The 20,172-nt window shown below is 41.1% G+C and overlaps 1 protein-coding gene across 5 annotated transcripts in view; it reads left to right on the top strand.

Annotated features, from left to right (window-relative positions):
• Positions 1-20,172, top strand: part of CDH13 (cadherin 13) — a 1,446,671-nt gene that overhangs the window by 630,382 nt on the left and 796,117 nt on the right. For all 5 annotated transcript variants that reach the window (XM_064580856.1, XM_064580854.1, XM_064580855.1 and 2 more), the window contains one exon: positions 5,499-5,610. In XM_064580856.1, the coding sequence (XP_064436926.1) occupies positions 5,499-5,610 (112 nt within the window). The remainder of the gene's footprint in view (positions 1-5,498; positions 5,611-20,172) is intronic.

Below are 20,172 nucleotides of genomic sequence, written 5' to 3'. Positions count from 1 at the left end.
AGGAAGTTTCTCTTTTTTTTAGCTACGGCTACTTCGAATACAGTTGCGTTAAGCTTTTCTTCAGTCCTGATATTTCTCTCTGACCTCTGGGACGTATTTGTGATGCCATGGCATAGAAGCCCCTCTGTGTCCTTGTCCCTTCCACACTTAGCATATAGTCAGCCAGGTGAGCTGCTGGCTCACATACACAACCCCAGATCTTAAGGGTTTGCACACTGCATGTGCAGTTTCCTTGTTGGGTAGTTCTCCTAAGTACTTGTCTTCTGAGCAGGGACTGATTTCTGGGCTCTTTCTATTGGATGGATCCACCATCTTAGAAGTCCTTCCCTTCTGTTTTCGAAGATGGGGAAGAGACGACATTTCAGGGGCCAGGTCGAGAAGTGGTGAAAATCCTTTTACTCTCCCTCTCTTGGCCAGAGCTTAGTCACATGGCCAAAGTCGCTGCAACAGAGCCAGGACCATGCAATTATGGATACTATTATGACAAGTAATTAGAAACTCATAACAAGGAGAGTTCTTTCCTTGAAAAGCCTATTTCCAAAGTCTACAGTAGGGATTGCAAATTCAGATGCCTCGGGGGCCAGACAAGCGTGTAACTGAGTCAAGTGAACAGAAGCAAAAATACAGGGAATGGTGCAGACAAGGACAGCCAAGAGAGGTACACTCTTGATAATATGATAATTTAACTTTTATGATAGACTGCTATGGCTAAACTAACCAAATCTGCTGGCCACATCCATCCCATATGCTGCCAGTTGGCAACCTGCAGTCTGGGACAGAAAAAACATTTTTCTGGAAGCAAATTCCGAAGTTGGCTATGTTCATGAATCACTACCTGTCAGGATAAACATAAACCCTTTCTTTTTAAAAAAGAAAGCTCGGAACAGCAACAAAGAAATGGAAGCTAAAAAAAGAAGCAGGTATAAAAAGTGTGATGTAAGGCTTTGCTATCGGTGTGTACCTTTAGGGCAGTGGCTTTTACATAGAGGATGGAGCTCTGAGCTACTGTGTTTTTTTTTTTTTTTTTTAATTCTTATGTTAATCCCCATACATTTCTGAGCTACTGTTTTAAAGGATGCTTGGTGTCCTGCAAAAGCAGCACAACTCAGCTCACAACAGGCACTGATGTTTTCCTTTGTGCACCTGACCCCAAGATGCAACCCCCCCCCACCCGACCTTCTACCTGACTCAGGCCCCTGCTGTTTCCCTTTGAATATTTCTGAGCACAGTCTATATACTGACCAGTTTTATAGTAGCAAAAAAGGAATATTTTGATGATATTTGTCAATGTCTACCCTGGGGAATATAATATCAGTGAATCACGTATATTGGTTTAAACATAATATATAGAAACAATGATAAGAATAATAGCAAACATTTGTTGAGCAACTACTATGTGCCTGGTATGACATAAGGCTCTTTACAACAATTAACTCGTTTAACCCTCATAGTAACTTTAAGATACTATTATTGTTCCAATTTCCATCTGAGGAAACTGAGACACAGAAGGTTACTTGCCCAAGGTTGCAGCTGGCAAATGGCAGCTGATAAACTGGGATTCATACAGAACCAGTGTGGCTCTGTCCTGTGCTTATAGTTTGTCTGACCATGAATCTGCTTTCCTAAGCAGGCTGATTGTAATTTTCAAATAATAGAAATCCTTCAGTGATCATAAAATTTGATCACTGCTGAGCTTTCAAAGGTATATTGGTTGTTCCTTATGAGGTGCAAGCTAATGCATAAATGAACAAAAAAAACATATAGGAAAGCCATTATTTCTAAGGCATTAAAGATAAATTCAGAATGTTGTTCGTAGTATATATTCTGGAAATGCTAAAGAGGGTTTGGAGAAAAGTATGTCCGGTGGCATATTTCTAAGAGTGACATCTGATGATTTTGGAGAAGGGGCTTAACCTAGTTTTGGAGTAATGTCCAAATACTCGCTTTTAAACCAATGAGGGAGGCTTCTTCATATTCTTCCACCAAACTCAGTATGATTGAAATTGGAGAGTGGGTATCCATGACAAGTTCATGCACAGATACTACTTAAATTCTGCTGAAAATTCAAGGGGCGATAGCGGTAAGTAATATATTCTACCACTACTGCCCAGTCAGACGCTCAGCTTTTGGGAAGCCTTAAATTAGTCTGGATTATTTTTTAAATGCAATTTTCTAATTTCAGAGATCTGTTACATGAAACCCAGACAGACACAAAGGAACTTACGTGAAAGCAAAAAGTGTGTTGGCAAAAAAGACAAGTCTATGTTCCTTTCCATTTATCCAGCTAATTCTGAGCCATCTTTGAGATCAAAGCAGAAATGTCCCTTCTGTGGGTTTGCTTTCCCTGATCTCCCTAGATGAAGTTAAACTCCTTGTCCCTGGCTTTTACATGCTCTCAAAGACACAATTTCCTCTCAAGTTAAAATTCTAGTTAATTAATTGAACTATGATTTGTTAATGCCTGTCACCTTTTCTAGTCCACATTAACAGTTGACACTTGCTGACCACTTATCCTGTGCGACACTATTCTAGTTGTTGGCTTCTTTAAATTTTTAATTTTTTTTGAGAAAGAGAGAGAGAGCACTGGAGTGAGCTAGCAGGGAGGGTTAGATGCTTAACTGACTGAGCCACCCAGGCGCCCCTATTGTAGTTGTTTTAGATGCACCATCCACTGAATCCATGTATCTCCTCTCAATGCACGTCTTATTCTCCATATTTCCATTGCTATCAGTCAGTAAAGGACAGAGCCAAGATTTGAACCTCTGGAGTTTGTGCTTCTAATTACTGGCTTATTATGCTTCTATATAAGCTCCAGAACAGCACCTAGCAAAGTGCTGAATCCCAGGAGATTAATAAGTTTGGGGGAATAAGTGAATGAATGAATGCAGGGAGGACAGACTAGTTCTTCCTTGGCTAAGTCACAAGTTGCCCAGGAGAGTGCTGCATGCTTTTTTCTTATAAGTTTGGTGGGTAGAGGGACCCAAGAATTTACAAATAAAATCTGAGCCTCTGGGAGTCCTCTCATCACTCCCATCCTCCCTGATGGTCAGCTGTTGGAAAACGTTTATTTTTCCTTTATGACTCCTGAGGATTCCTGAATAGAGCCTGCCAAGAAATCAGGACAGAACAGGGGCTCCACTCAACCAACCTCTCAACCAGTTCTGGATTCTTATGCTCAGGATCGCTAGAGAAATGGCATCTCCTTAGTTCCTAGGGGCTGACTGGTTTACTGGTCTGGGGTTGAGGGCAGAATTAGCTGATTAGAAGGTTAAGGTATAATTGTAGGCTCAGGGTGCCTGAAGGCCACCTTTGACCATTTAATGTTTAACTGAATTAGCATTGGCCAGTTACAGATTTTCTGCTTGCAAAATTGCGTGCAAATTATTCTGAGTCCTGAATCTGCATTCTGTGTGTGTGCCCCTTGGGATGTCAGCATTATGATTGCCTTGGAAGCAATCTAATCAGAGCCTGCTCTGGAGGCAAGGGAAAGTTTCACAAGCAGAACTGCTCCGATAGGGAACTATAATATCCTAACCCCTTTGATTTTTGAAAGATGATGTCGGTCAGGGTGATGACTTGCCCATTTCAATTTCTCTGATATTCCTCAGTCCAGCCATACCATGAACCTCCAAAGATTAATTCTCGCTCTCATTCCTTGGGGTTCACTGCATTTCAGGGGCCTGGTATTTAGAGAGAAGCCCTGGGTCCCTGGTTTCCAACCTTTTGTGCCCTCTTGTGAATTTGCTGGTGGGGATAATAATGAGTTTTCTTCAACAGCTTGTGAACAGTGGTTAAGAGTTTGCATCCTAGTATCAAAATTTGGTTTCCCAAGAAGCAGGCACTCAGTCAAGGATTTGAGTGCAAGTAGTTTTATTTGGAGGCTGGTGTCAGAAAACACCAACAAGACATGAGAAAATGAGCCAGGGAAGGAGAGGCAGTGAATGGAGGGTGAGTTATCAAGCCAGATGCCACTGTGGGCACCTGGAGTTGAAATCCACATGGAAAAAGGGAGACAGAACCCTTGCCTGCAAGATGTCTCTCCTGAGGGGTGAGAGAGCTGGGGTATTTGTGCACCGATTCTCATCAGTTATGGTCAAGGGCTGCTGCTGAGAATATGAATTTCCAAACACTCTCTGCTGGCACCAAGCTCTGTTAAAACAGCCTTCCCCAGGTTTCAGAGAAACAACTCAGGCAAAAAAAATGTAAAATCCTGCCCCATGACATGGAAAGCCTAAGGGGTATGGGAGGAGCTCTCACAATGATCCAAATCAGAGGACACTTAAGCCTGGATTCAGATCCTGGCCCCATCCATCCTAGCTGCACGATCTTGGGCAAATGTGTTAGCTTCTCTAGGATGTGAGGCCCCTTGTCTGTAAAATGTATCCTATAAAATATTAAATACATCATAGGTTGTGGTAGAGATTAAAGGAGATGATGCATATAACAAACTTAGCATAGTGCTCGCCATGTAGTAAAGGCTGAAAAATGTTAGCAGTTACATTTTAAGTATTATGGAGAGTCTTCTCTGTGTCCATATATGCAGTAGGTGCTTGGTACCAAAGTTGGGGAAAAAGAAGTAACTCCTATCTTTACAGGGCTTGTAGTCTTTGCCTAGTAAACCCCTGACTATTTCTTACCATACTAAATTACCCCTTGTCCAAGGGTGTGTCACATACTTTTATATTCCAAAACATATAGCCTAGATTTTTGACTCCAGGATGAAGCACTCCAAGGATTTGCAAAGACAAAGCTGAGCTTTTGGAAGCAATTGTAAAGTTTAGGTTTTCCTAGTAGCCAAACTTAACAAAAGTAAAAACAAAGTGGTGAAATTGACTTTAATAACATATCTATTTAGTCCAGTCTGTAAAATATTATTGTTTCAACATGTAATCCATATACAAATTATTAAATTAGGTATTTTACATTATTTTTCTTTTTGGGACTCAGTCTTCAAAATCCAACATATATTTTATACTGACAATTTCTGCCCAGCTACATTTCACGTGCTTGGTGGCAGAGTGTGGCTCGTGGCCACCATATTGGATTGTGAAGGTCTAGTGGGCTCTGAATTCCTTTGGGAAGTAATTTCCAATGGAATATTCTGTTTTCCTCCTCATTATATATGGCACTGCTCCTTTTCATCTATGACAGTGAAGTTGGTTTTAGCTCGGGCATCATATGAAATTGACTGTTTTTGTAATGTAATTTCACACATAGAAACCATGGTGAGATTCTTAGCAGGTGTAAAAATCTGACAAAGTTATTTCTTTAACAGCAACCTGATGGAAACTACAGCAGCTGTTCCCATTTGCGTGTTTTCCAAATCTCATTGCCAAAGCGAATTGTTGGCAGCCACAGGAGAAGCATCAACTTACCTCTTCATTTGGGAAATGAAATTAAAACCTCAGCTCATTTCTAAAAGTCACAGATTTGGTAGAAGTTAGTAGGGCAAACACATAAGCCGCTGTTAAAATATTGATGGCTTTGGTTTTTCTCAGGTGCTGCTGCTAACATCTGCAGAAGATTTGGACTGCGCGCCTGGATTTCAGCAGAAAGTGTTCCATATCAATCAGCCAGCTCAGTTCATCGAGGACCAGGTGATTCTAAACTGTAAGCAACATCACTTGATGATTCTTTGGGCCTGTTCTCATATTTGAATTCACCAGTGTCTAAGAATGTGTCTCAGGATGTGGCATTCCCTGAGCTAAGTGTTTTCTGATCATTTTTCTTATGTCACTGCTTGACCCAGGGTGGAAGCTCTTGAATTAGAGCCTTGTCGGCTGAGAGGTGAATAAAGTGGTTGTGTATCTCTTTTGAGTATTTTATCATTGGTGAGCATTTCCTCACTGGTCCCAGAAAAGGAGACCATCAGCCTCCAATGTGAGTGCTACTCTGTGCAAAGGAAATTAAATCCATTTCCCCTGGGTAGTTCCCTAAGAGCAAAACCAATGCCTTCCCAAGGATTGTTGTTTTACTGGGATTCCTTGTGCATAGTGTTAGATGAAAATAATGGTGAGAGCGGGACGTTGGCTTCTGGGAATTTTAGGTCATAGGAATTCAAAACTCCTTTTCTGAAGGCTAATAAGAGGGTCTTCAGAAAGATTCAAAACCCCTACTGGCTATTTTGTGGAGTAAACTCATATCCCCCCAAATTCCAATTAAAATATGCTCCCCTCAGATCTGTGGTTATAATCTCTTCCTATTTTTAATGCCAATATCATATTGTTTTATCTTTATGAGGGCATGGAGTGCATTGCTAAATGCATAGCAAGCATGGTTTTAGCACAGTAGAATCTAAAATTGATGGTAGACAAATAACCATTTAATTGTAAGCTCTTGAACACCATTCTTTAACATTTGGGAATGCAGAATATGAAAACAGTGGTTTAATTTGTTCAGATGCTCCCAGGTCCCTTTAGGGAAGATAACTGTGCATTTGCCCTTACGGTCTCAGGCTTGCCTTCCACGCTAACCACGTTCCTTCATTCCTTGCTCTATGGCTGGTGTGTTTAAAGAAAAGGAAAATAAGACCAGAAAAACAAAATAAAACCAGCCTGCTTGATTGGATTGTTCTTTGAGGCTAGAACACATTTGAAGAGTTGAAAGGAACACAGTAATAAAGATGCAATGCCGAGCATCAAGGGAGCTACCCAAGGTGAAGTCCATGAACATCTTGATCCAATTATACCAATGGAATCATTTTGGCAATTAGAGTCTGCAATGACAAGGTGCAGAACTGTCACAATAAGTGAATTCCAATGTGTGATTTCATGTTAATTTGATCCCTGAGTGTGATTCCTGGGTCAGGCCATCAGGAACCCTTGTCTTTTGATTCTCCTATTTATCAGAATCAATATTTTCAAAGAGAACTTTAAGAGAACCATTTTTTTCTGACTCTTCTCCGCCCTCATCTGTTTGTCTCATCTCTTCTCTTCTTCTCCTTCTCTCTCTCTGTGTCTCCCTTTTCTTTTCTTTCTTTCTTTTTTTTTTTTGCAAGCGATTATCCCAAACAGCATCTATATTAACATGGGTAGAAATGTGAAGCCACACTGAGTATGGAAATTAATAGAGTTGGTATGCAAAGCAGGCCCATAAATGTGATTGCTTCTGTAATCTTCACGACACCAAACAGCTTTTAATTCACCGCTGAGAAGCTGGAAACAATCATACTTTGGGGGATCTTTTTAATTTAAACTAGACCATACTGTATATTCCAATATCACAGTTTTGTGTGTGTCTGTGTTTTTTTTTAATCCCCTAAGTAATTAAGTGGGTTATGGTTGTTGGTTCTGTGTAAGCTAGTAAATGCTAAATGGAACTCGGTTGATTATCAATGATAGCACGTTCAGAAAAAGGCAGTGATATGGGAATTGAGGATATTTAAAATTTTAGGTATGAATTTGTATGTAAATTGTTGGATCAGCAAAATCTGACTAGCCCCCTCTCAGTGAAACTGTAGGTTCATATGTATTACTAGGGTAAAAAATACAAAGAGTACATCTGGTCTGATGCTTTTGAGTTCATCTCAAAGCAATGAACATGGGTTGTTATGAGTTAGACCCTGCAAATAAGGTTAATTGTGCCTGAATGCAGAAGAAAATTTCCATAGCCTTGAGAATGCCTATTGAATATTGTTTGGGAAAATCTGGATTTCCAGAAGAAATAGCAATGTATTGCTCTATTCCAGAGGAAAGGAAAAGCCAGGAGTATTGAGTATTGATGAACCTACCCCCCAGGCAACGAACATTCCCCCTACTCTCTCCCTCCCTCTCCTTCTTCCCCTTTCTTTCATGCATTTTCCTAGGGTTCGACATAAGACCCTTCTTTTTTTTTTTCTTTTTCTTTTATTTTTTTATTTTACTTTTTTTTACTAACATACAAGGTATTATTTGTTTCAGGGGTACAGGTCTGTGATTCATCAGTCTTACACAATTCACGGCGCTCACCATAGCACATACCCTTCCCAATGTCCATCACCCAGACACCCATCCCACCCACCCCCCTCCCCTCCAGCAACCCTCAGTTTGTTTCCTGAGATGAAGAGTCTCTTATGGTTTGTCTCCCTCTCTGGTTTCATCTTGTTTCATTTTTCCCTCCCTTCTCCTATGATTCTCTGTCTTGTTTCTCAAAATCCTCATATCAGTGAGATCATATGATAATTCTTTCTCTGATTGACTTATTTCATTTAGCATAATACCCTCTAGTTCCATCCATGTCATTGCAGATGGCAAGATTTTGGGGTTTTTTTGATGGCTGCATAATATTCCATTGTATATATATATACCACACCTTCTTTATCCATTCATCTGTTGATGGACATCTAGGCTCTTTCCATAGTTTGGCTATTGTGGACATGGCTGCTATAAACATTGGGGTGCATGCCCCTTCGGATCACTGCATTCATATCTCTGGGGTAAATACCCAGTAGTGCAATTGCTGGGTCATGGGGTAGCTCTAGTTTCAACTTTTTGAGGAACCTCCATACTGGTTTCCAGAGTGGCTGCACCAGCTTGCATTCCCAACAACAGTGTAGGAGGGTTCTCCTTTCTCGTCATCCTCACCAACAACTGTCATTTCCTGACTTGTTAATTTTAGCCATTCTGAGTGGTGTGAGGTGGTGTCTCATCGAGGTTTTGATTTGTATTTCCCTGATGCCGAGTGATGTTGAGCACTTTTTCATGTGTGTGTTGGCCATTTGGATGTCTTCTTTGCAGAAATGTCTGTTCATGAACATAAGACCCTTCTATCTCTGAAAATATGATTAACCAAGAAACCACTGAGTGGTGGGTGCTCTCAGAATGAAGGCCATATTGACACAAGGTTAATGTCTGGATGAAAATGGAGAAGAGTTAAACAGAACCAGAAAGTTGAAAATACTTAGATACTGAGGTTGCATGCCAAGATGTGGGAAATGGTTAGAATTATTTTAGCGACATATACATACAAGCTGATGTTTTAGGTAATAAAAATGTTAAAAGACACCAGGCTAGTAACATCTCTTGGACTCCGCTTATGGCATTTGTACTTTCCAGTTTTGCTTTATCTTTGCAATATTTAAGATCTTTGGTTTCCAATCACTATAATGTTTTGTCTTGCGGAAGGTGTAAACATAGCATAATCAATCAGTGGATGTCTACATTTTTCACGATTCTGTAAGGTTATCTGAAAGTGTTATCTCTTTGCCTGACAGACACAGTATGTCTGCTCATACCCCAGACTTATATTCAACCAATTTTGGGTTCAGCTTTTAGCAGGCTATAGAAAATGTTTATTCTGTCCACAGCTTCCTGCTCTTTGTTCAGATAGTAATATTTCCTTTTATCCTTTTTCATCTTTCTCCTCAATTCTCAATGACTTATCTTTTTCTACTTTAACTGTTACTAATGGTCACCTCCACTCCTTTTCTTTCCCTAATATTTTATTCACTGTTCACTCCAATACATCTTTCCTTCAGTTGTTCTAAAGCCTTTTATTTTCTTCACATCCAAATAACTCTTTATTCTACTCTCCTTTCCACTAAGTAGGCTTGCTTTCGTCTTTAAAAGGCCATTTTTCAACAAGCTTCTAGGATCAAAACATGGTATTCCACTATTCTTGTAATGTAACCAGGGGAGCTCTTTCATTGTATCTTTCACAGTGTGATGCAAAGCCCCCAACTCATGATAACTTGGACAAAAGTTTCCTGCCTTCATCTTAGTCTTGAAAAATGAGCTGGGAAGATGTGCTTATTCCCATTTTTTTATGAGAAGTGCAAGAAGAAAGGGGAAGACAGCTTGGAAGGCAGAAACTCAGGAGACATCCGTTCAAGGCCTTTGGACTCAGGGCAGAATCTTTGAGGGGTTTGTGGTTGGGGATCCCTAGAGGCCTCCAACACCCAGAATTCTCTTAATGGATTAGTATTGTTGCTTCTTCTGTAACATGAAAATCATGTGATTCTGGTACCTATCATCTTGGCCCCATGAGATTTGAATAGTGATGTTGGTTACACCCTCCCAGCCGACACCTGGGCTTCAGAAGAATAAGCACCCTTGGAAAACTGACCAGCCATCCAGCTGAGGTGGAAAAGGACCAGGTGATAAGCCACTGACTATCTTGTGTTTTGCAAAATTACAGAACAGACTATTCTGCCCTGGCCATATCAGCTCAAGCACATCTTCCTAGCCTCATGGAGAGATCTATAATCGAGTTAGCTGAGGGGATCCATACTCTTGACCCTCTAGCTTATATTAATGGGAGATATCTGCAACTTCCAGAGTCCAGAAAGGACACCCCAATGGCCATCTAGGCACCATTAGACCAGCACTTTTCTACCTGTTACTGTTTATCCTTCCTGGATTACTCTTCATAGATGCCACCCCCACCCCCCCACACACAGACACAGACACACAGAGAGAAATTGCTGTGCCTGAGTTCACCTAAAATACAACCTGTATAATTAGTTTTATTTTTTAATTTAAATTCAATTAACATATAGTGTATTATTAGTTTCAGAAGTAGAATTCAGCAAATCATCAGTCTTATATAATACCCAGTGCTCATTATATCATGTGCCCTCCTTAATGTCCATCACCCAGTTACCCCATCCCACCACCCCTCTCCCCTCCAGAAACCCTTAGTTTGTTTCCTATGATTAAGAGTCTCTTATGGTTTGTCTCCCTCTCTGATTTCATCTTGTTTTATTTTTTCCTCCCTTCTCCTATGATCCTCTGTTTTGTTTCTTAAATTCCACATACGAGTGAGATCATATAATTGTCCTTCTCTGATTGACTTATTTTGCTTAGCGTAATACCCTCTAGTTCCATCCACACTGTTGCAAATGGCAAGATTTCATTCTTTTTGATGGCTGAGTAATATTCCATTGTCTATATATACCACATCTTCTTTATCCATTCATTAGCTGATGAACATCTGGGCTCTTTCCATAGTTTGGCTATTGTGGACATTGGTGCTATAAACATTGGGGTGAAGATTCCCCTTCAGATCACTACATTTGTATTTTGGGGGGAAACCCTTAGTAGTACAGTTGCTGGGTCATAGGGTAGTTCTGTTTTCAACTTCTTGTGGAACCTCCATACTATTTTCCAGAGTGGCTGCACCAGCTTGCATTCTCACCAACAGTGTAAGAGCGTTCCCCTTTTCCATATCCTCGCCAACATCTGTCTTTTCCTGACTTGTACAACCTATATAATTACACTTCTAATAACGCATTTGCACTAGTTAGAATAGGCTTGGTATCAAACAACCCCAGTGACCCAACAGAATAAAAGTTTATTTCTGATTGTTACTACTGTTATCCTTGACCTTAGGTAGGTTCAGTGTCCCTACAATGGCCATATAATCCGGGATTGAAAGAAGATAAATCATGGACATTAAAAATCTGCAGAAATGAGTGATTTTAGGATTTGAACTTCATGGACCAGTAGATTTTTTTTTTTATCTTGGATTGATGAGATTGTATTTTTAAACATTTTTCTAAGCCTGGACATTAAAAAAAAAAAAAAAAGCAAATAGATGAGACAGAGGGAGAATACTACCATTTACTTTGGCTAGAATTTTCTTTTAGAAGGTCATTTGGGAAAAATAAAAATAAAAGATCATTTGGCACTAAAAAACAAGTGAAACAGGAATAAGGACTAATTACAGCAGAGAAGGCAGTTCTTTAATTTGAGTAAATTTTCTTTTGTAAGATAATGTGCCAAATGTCCTTATTTACTTCATTTTAGGGGGAAATCGCATGTCAAATGCATTAGGCTGATACTACTTTTCTCCTATTGACTTTTCTGATACTCTTCTCAAGTTTCAGTATGTTTGTTTTCTAGAGAGGCAGGGATAAGTCTTAAGAGATTTCCTTATGATGGTCTGTATGCCCATGCTGACAGCAAGAAGAGAGAGAGCATTTCTGGAAAATGTAAAAAGTTTGCATACCTTGGGAACAGATGTTGGGATTTGTAAAATGCACCATGAGTGTTGATCAGTGTGGCATCCATGGCCTTCATAGCTGGCATTTACTGTGCACTCTCTAAGTGTGGAGGGTCCCCTTGAACCTCATAACAGGCCTTAGGGGATAAAATAATCTCATATGCCCATTTTACAGATGAAGACACTAAAGCTGGGCTAGTCAAAGCAATTTACCCAAGGTCGTATCACTCATATTTGGCAGCATCAAGATTTGAACCCAGGATTCCAGTCCCTTGGCTCTTATCCAGAGCTCTTCAGTCTAGTGGATTGTTTTTGTTGATGTCAGTGGTGACACATCAAGGAAATGTGCCACTTCATTTTCCTATCTATTTTCATCAACCTGGATGAGATAGAGAAGATAGAGAAGTTCTGCTGCATTATAGTTTTTCTGTTCACAACCAAGTTTCATTCTTCCTCTGTAATATTAAAAAAATACAGAAAAAGTACCTCTTTTTCCTTGTTTCGAATAGATCCAGTTAGTGAAAGAGTGTCCATGACCTGCACTCCTGGCTTTCCACCGTCCCCATGGGTTTCTTTCACCAGGACACTGGTTGGTCACGCCACCTTGACAATGACCTTGACTAAGTGGTCCGATCATCCATGGAGTGAATGGTGTTGCATTAATCGTATTTGTACTTAACATACATGAGCCATGGCTTTTGAGGGTGTTTTTAATTGACTATAAATCAAACAGGGAACTTGAAAAATGAAGGCAATTAATGAAAAAGCAGTGTGAGAGGTGTTTTGCATCCTAACGTAGGAAATACATCGCCAGTGAATTGAATGTCAAAACAAAGGCCCTTTTGACCCTGCTGAAAAGATTTCATTTGGATGGTAATAAATGGATGAACTTTCCAACTGGCAGGTGGAGAAATGCCTGTTTCCTGAGTTTAAGCTCACTTGGGCTTTTGTCTGTCTATATTCTCTATCCTTGAACACTTCCCAAGTTCTTTTATTTTTGTTTTTAGTTTTAGTGATTTAAAAAAAATGATAATTTTTTTTCCATTTTCTGATTGTACTTTGCACTACTAACTTGTATTTGCCCTCAAGTTGGGAGATTGATTAAATGATTAATGAAATGGTTTAACATCACCTGCTCTGGAGTCTGCCTAGATCTGAATATGGTTAGAGTTTCAAGTGGTATATTTACTTAAGCTGTTATGATATGCCAAGGAATATTACTCTGATGTCACTTGATTCACTCCACATTATGAAGGTGATTATATTTTGGGTCAGAATGTGGACTCCTATTTACATCAATGAGGCTTTTTCCTATATTTAGAGTCCTGTAGAAATGTAATACTTTTACAGGTTTGCCCTTCCACCCCACCATCATATTTGTAACAGTCTAATAATCCAGTCAATTAATATTGTTCTAATCCTCAAAAGTGCATATTAACTACCTTATTTCATAAATGTAAGGTGATGTGGTAAATAACTACAGAATAAAAAGAACACAAACACATATTGGAGAGGGATAGGACGAAGTGCTTAAAGATCCTTCCATTGGACTTGGGTGCTATGTTGTGTTTCAAAGAGTGGGAAACATATCAAGTAGTGGAGTGAGAGGGCCTGAGAAGGTGAGGCATGTAGATGGGGCCCCTGTGGCGTAAGTTTTATCAGCAGAATGGAAGAAATAAATAGACCCGAGAAATCACACTGTCAGCCTTTGGGCTAAATTTGCCCCACAGATATGTCCTGTCTGGCTGCTCAGTGTGGAAGTGTTTAATGAAAAAGGTTTAGTGAAAAGAATTTATTGACAACATTGAGAATTTCACTTTTAAAAATTCGTAACTTTTGGAAGATTAAACCTCCAGAATATAGACCCCAGAGGCGGGCTGCCTGGGTTCAAATCCAGGGTTTGCCCGTTATCAGCTAAGTAATTTTGGAAAGTTAGAGGAACACAAAAACTTCACTGGGCCTTAGTTCTCAGTTCCCTCATTTATAAAATGAATATGATAATGGCAGTAACCTCAATAGGTTGCTCTGAGAATTAAATGTTAATCTTTGTAAAGGGTTCTGAATAGTGGCTGGTCTATAGAAAGCACTAGAATGTTAGCTGCCAGAAGTTAGTGCATCAATAATTGTAGCTGGGGCCTTCCCTGTGGCCCTCCAATCTCTACTGTCTTCCTGTCATCGGTTGGCTTCCTCCTTCATTCTGCCTGCCCCTTATAGACATCTAAATTCACTCCATGAAGTCGCCATTGCTCCTGAGACTGGTGAGTGGATCGAATGATATGTCACAAAAGACCAACTGCAGGTGCTGTTTCTATCAAACCACTGCTGTTACTGATAGTAGCTGTTCTTGGTGGTCAAGGAAGCAGAGACAATGCTGAGAGATGGAAGTGTATGAGCTGGCTGCCATCAATTAAGACTTTGAAATCTATTTTCAATGTTTTGAATAGTTAATGCACGTAATGTGTGAAAGGGGGGCCAAGTGATTAGACAGTGTGGCTAGCTTTCTAGAAGTTCAGAATAGACGAATGAGAGGGAAGAGTGGGGAGGGCTGGGGCGGGCATGGAGCCATGTGAGAAGTTCTGAGATGGGGATGGTTGGAGGTAAATCAGAGGAGAGGTGGCAGGAGAGGTGACAGCATGATTGAGGGGCACCTATATATGAAATAAGGGTGGGAGCAGAGCCCCAGAGAAATCCAAGGGTCTAGACTAGGGAAGACATCTAGAAGTTTTCTAAAAGAGATGCATAATCATTGGAGTCTCTCTCAGCTCACTGACTTGTATGACCCCTTTACTCTCTGGACCTCTGTTTCCCCATTTGTATAATAAGGGTATATTAGTCTGATTCTTACCAGAGCTGTTTGGGTTGTGATCCAAAGTAACCCAACTCCACCTGGCATTAGCAAAAACATATAAAATTATCAGCTCACATGATTGAAGTTTTTGAGGCTTGAACTGGCTTCAGGAACACCAGGGTCTAGAGGCTCTGATGATGTCATCAGGATCACTCTTCATTCCTCAGTTCTGCTTTCTGGAGTGTTGGTATCCCCCACTCTCAGAGGGCTTCCCTCCAAGAGGGTCACCAGCAGCCCCAGACTTTTATTCTTCCAAATTCACAACCCAGAGCATCTCTTTTCCAAGTGCTCTGGCAAACCTCTCATGGCTAACACTCTTGGTCAGGTTTGGCTCTTGCGCCTATCCCCGAGCCAATCACAGTGTCCAAGAAAATGTGGTATTTCTGTTGGCCAGGCCTGGGGAAGTGGAGATGCTGTTCCTTGAAGGAAAGGAGTGATGCCGGGCCGGCAGAAATAGAAGTCCACTGTACAGGAGTTCTGCCCTGCTGCTAAGGCCCCTTTCCATACCAGCATTCTCTGACTGCAGGCTGTGCTCCGTGCATACGGGTTTTTAGAACCCAGCACACACGCAAATGGAAATGTATCTGAGGTGGCAGGGGATGAGGACAGCCATCATGCCTGGGTTTCTCACTGGTTATGCTGGTGAGCAGATTGCCTAATTAAGACTGTCAAATTCAAAATGATGCCATATGGCCTCACTCTTCAACCTGTTGAGTGTATCTTTGCTCACACAGTTCTGTAACTGGTATAAATCTCTTTTATTTCTGTTTTTCTTCAAGAGAGGAAGAATACAGGAACATACGGATATTACAGGAGCATCTCCTAATTTAAGATATTAGAACCACATGAATTGGGCTGCTTAATGAGTAAGGTATCAAAACAGAAAGTACGAAAGATGAAGCATGGCTTTAAATAGTTTGAGAAAGCAGAAGATCTTATTATCCTGTAACATACCAAATCTACACCCATTCTCGTTATTGTGGTGCCCTCTGTCTCTTTCATCTTAATTTTCATGAAATTTTTGTTGGCTTGAAAGCAAAAGGGCAAGAGGTACAAATACTTGTCAGTCAAAATATCCCCAAGCATTTTTTTTAAAGATTTATTTATTTATTTATTTGACAGAGAGAGAGAGAGAGACAGCTAGAGAGGGAACACAAGTGGGGGGAGTGGGAGAGGGAGAAGCAGGCTTCCCCCGGAGCAGGGAGCCCGATGCGGGGCTCGATCCTAGGACCCTGGGATCATGACCTGAGCCGAAGGCAGACGCTCAATGACTGAGCCACCCAGGTGCCCCTCCCCAAGCATTTTTTGGTATTTGACCAAATTCGCATTCTCCTTCTGGAGACAGAAATAGGTTATAGGAAAGGAAATGACATACGTGGATTCCCAACTATCCGTTTAGTTAATTATTTAAGAAACACAGAATGGTCACCTATCTTACACCAGACCCTCCACTAAGTGCACAGGTTACAACTGAACCAGAGTAAAAAAAAATTGCCTCCTATGTTGGAACTTTCATTCTTGTGGAGAGAGAAACAGACACGATAGGAACAAACACCTAAGAACGCAGGAAAAGAAGACATGAAAATCTGATGAAAGGAAGGAAATAAGACAAAGTCATATGACAGAGATTTCTGGATGTCTGCTATAGAATGGGCCACCAAGAAGTTTTCTCTGAGATGCTGAGAACTGCATTAGAAGCCGGGGTCCACCCTGTGACGATTGGGTTGGTGAACATTTAGGCCGAGGGGCCACATAATGCAGGAGCCCTAAGATGAGAACGGGTCTTTCCATTTGAGATTCTCTGATCTAGGGAAGGGGCTACCGTTTTATCCATTTAATCAAATCAACTGCTCTGTAAGATAGGATTATAAATCCCATTTTACAGATGAGAGCATGAAGGTTGATTAAAGGATCCGACATCTCAGAAGAAGGGCCAATGGTGAAAAACACACTCTGATCTCCCGACCCTATGAGTTCTCTCCATATGAAAAGCTATATCCAGTTTCCTCCCACAGAATCACTCCTCTTCTTTTTATTACAAACAGATTGGGGTGTCCCTGAGGGCCTCACAGGGCCAATGGTGTGGGCGCCTGGGTTGGACTGCTTGCTTCCATCACTTACAATGGTGACATTTCCAGTCAACCTCTAGCTCCTCAGTTTCCTTATCTGTAAAATGGTGGTGATGTTTTTGTGGGTTCATCGAGATACCACAGGCAAAACTGTTAGGACACTATCAGCTACATGCAAACTCTAGATAAAGGTTGGTATATTTTATCGTTTGAAAGAATAAGGCCAGGGAGGGGAATATTTGTGGAATGATGCTGTTGGAACAGGCAGTGCTGACGTCTCCCAAAGGTGGCACAGAGCAAAGCCTGCCTCCTCTGAAATAGAACACGGGTTCTTCCTCCTGCCTCCAGGTCTCCCTGGTAGGCACTTCCATGTTCTAGGGGTATGTGCCATCCCACCCACCCCCAAACACACACACACACACACACACACCACTCATGTTTTGGTCTCTTTGGGCGAAATGTTAAAAGGATGTTCCCTGAAAAGCATTTGAGAAGGGATTCTTCCCAGCCTTAGATTGGGCATGTTCGGCAAGTTAGGGAGCTAATACCATGCATATGCTGTATATTACACAACTCCACCAGGGGTGTATGGGGCAGCCCTGTGTAATAAAACAGATATTTTTGCAGTAAAACAGATGGGTATTTACCCTAAGTAGGATAAATAAGGACCACCACATCAGTTCAGGTTGGGTTTCGTGCCAAATGAGTTACGCTGTTGGTATGTTGAGCCTCTTGGAGTTCAGAACTGCAGACTGCACTCCGTAGGAGAAGAGTGCCTTGAAAAGTTGCAGACCTCAGTTCGGCTAGAACATTGAGCTGGCCTCTTCACATGTCAGCTGCTTCTGGGGCAGCCGAGTGTGGTAGTGGCTCCGACCCCAGGTTCTAGCTGCCCCCCACGACCCGCTCCTGCTTGTGAGCAACTTAGTAAATGATGTCTTGGCAGGCCACCCCTGAAAAGTGGCCAACCGCTGCACCAGGCTGTTTCATTCCCATTTGAAGCCAAAATAGTTGTCAGCCATCCAGGTTCCTCCTAACTGTGCTTGTCAGCTGATTCCGGAGCCCTCCCAGAGGATCTATTTTTAGCTAAAAGTGGTTTTAATTTTCATATGTATACATTAAATCCACAGGGGTGGGAGAATTTCCAAATAAGGAACATTGATTGTGAATAACATGAAAGAAATAATTAGTGCTTGAAAAACAGTTCAAAATATGAGTCAAAACCTCCAAGGAATATGGTTAGCTCTGCATTTTTCAGTGGAAGAAAGTTTGCCGGATTAAAAACAGAAAGTGAGGGTGAGTAGGGATAAACCAGGCTGGGAGAGGGATTCAGCATCACATTCTAGGCACCGAGGAAGGGGACAAGACTAAGAATAGGGGGGACTGAGGTAGGGGGCAACTGGGATTGTCAGGTGGATGCCAATGGGGATGTGACCCAGTGGTCATTCCCCATGTCAAGAGGGGCACAGAGGGGAGGGCTAGAACCAGGCCGTTGCCATACTCAAGAGGGATGGAAGAACAACAGCCCCAAGGGAAAGGCCTGGGGCCCAGTGTGTAGCAGCTCTGATCAAGCTTCCAGGTGTTTTATTTATTTTGGAGCAAGGTCAAGGCCATTTGAGAGTAGGTAAGGCCTAAGATAAAGATGTACGTAATTTTTTTTTTTTTTTTTTTTTAATGTCCAAAGTCTCCTGTTTTGCTTTTGGGGTAGGCCAATTCAAACTTTTTGTTCTCATCATGTACATTTTTGATCAGGCACGTTTTTGTGATGGGTACAGCCTCTTTGTGTACCTAGGGAGAGGTTAAATTGTTCTCTGTTATGAAGCACTTTGTCAGCTACAATTACAATTCAGTGACTTTATCAGTTCTGATAAACAGTGACCAACTCAAAATTTTAAAGAAAAAGATTTAATGGGAAGAAATTGTGGAACTCACAGGTTCATCCAAAGACCTGAATGAGGAGGCCTCAAAAAGGACAGGAGTAAAGGAGCACCAAGAGTTTCAGCAAGGGGAACTCGGAGAGAGTTTAAGACAGTGCTTTTTAGACTTTCTATAGTGAAAAGATCAGTTTTTGTTTCAATGCTGATACATTTGTAATAAATAAATAAATAAATAACAAATAATTATCGAAATATAATTTTCAGTAAGTTAAAAACATGACTCCTATAGAAATATAAAGTGAATACAGGTCCAAACTCACCAATTAACGTGCAAACCAATAAGGTAAGTCTGACTCAAAGAACATTTGATGATCTAGGTGTTTGTAGGTGATTTCATAATGAGGAAATGTTATAATCGGCTTGCTAGCAGTGAAAAAAAAAAAATCTTGCCATTTGCAACGATATGGATGGAACTAGAGGGTATTATGCTAAGTGAAATAAGTAAATCAGAGAAAGACAAGTATCATCTGACCTCAGTGATATGAGGAATTTGAGAAACAAGACAGAGGATCATAGGGGAAGGGAGGGAAAAATGAAACAAGATGAAACCAGAGAGGGAGACAAATGAGACTTTTTTTTTTTAAAGATTTATTTATTTATTTGACAGAGAGATACACAGCGAGAGGGGGAACACAAGCAGGGGGAGTGGGAGAGGGAGAAGCAGGCCTCCTGCTGAGCAGGGAGCCCAACGCGGGGCTCGATCCCAGGACCCTGGGATTGTGACCTAAGCCGAAGGCATACGCTTAACGACTAAGCCATCCAGGTGCCCCAAGAGACTCTTAATCTCAGGAAACAAACTGAGGGTTGTTGGAGTGGTGGGGGGTGGGGGTGATGGGGTGGCTGGGTGATGGACATTGGGGAGGGTATGTGCTATGGTGAGTGCTGTGAATTGTGTAAGACTGATGATTCACAGACCTGTACCCCTGAAACAAATAATACATTGTATGTTAAAAAAAAAAAAGATAGTAAGAAGGGAAAAATGAAGGGGGGGAAATCAGAGGGGGAGACAAACCAAGAGAGACTATGGACTCTGAGAAACAAACTGAGGGTTCTGGAGGGGAGGGGAGTGGGGGGATGGGTTAGCCTGGTGATGGGTATTAAGGAGGGCACGTATTGCATGGAGCACTGGGTGTTATACACAAATAATGAATCATGGATCACTACATCAAAAACTAATGATGTAATGTATGGTGACTAACATAACATAACAATAACAAAAAAGAGAATCGTCTTACTAGTTTACACATAGAGCTGGTTAATGTCCTACAGGGCAAGTAACTGTAACCTTCGGAGCTATCCTTTCTGCTAAACATTACTGGTAGCTCTTCTATACAAAGATCTACAAATCAACATGTAATTTCACTACATCTGAAACCTTCAATAAATAGTAAACAATGGAACG

Source organism: Mirounga angustirostris, unplaced genomic scaffold (genome assembly GCF_029215605.1).
Source record: "Mirounga angustirostris isolate CCGP_5_RB_7025 unplaced genomic scaffold, mMirAng1.0.hap1 SCAF_16, whole genome shotgun sequence".
NCBI classification, from domain to species: Eukaryota; Metazoa; Chordata; class Mammalia; order Carnivora; family Phocidae; genus Mirounga; species Mirounga angustirostris.
The sequence above is the reverse complement of the archived record's forward strand: the minus strand, read 5'-3'. Positions and strand labels throughout refer to the sequence as shown.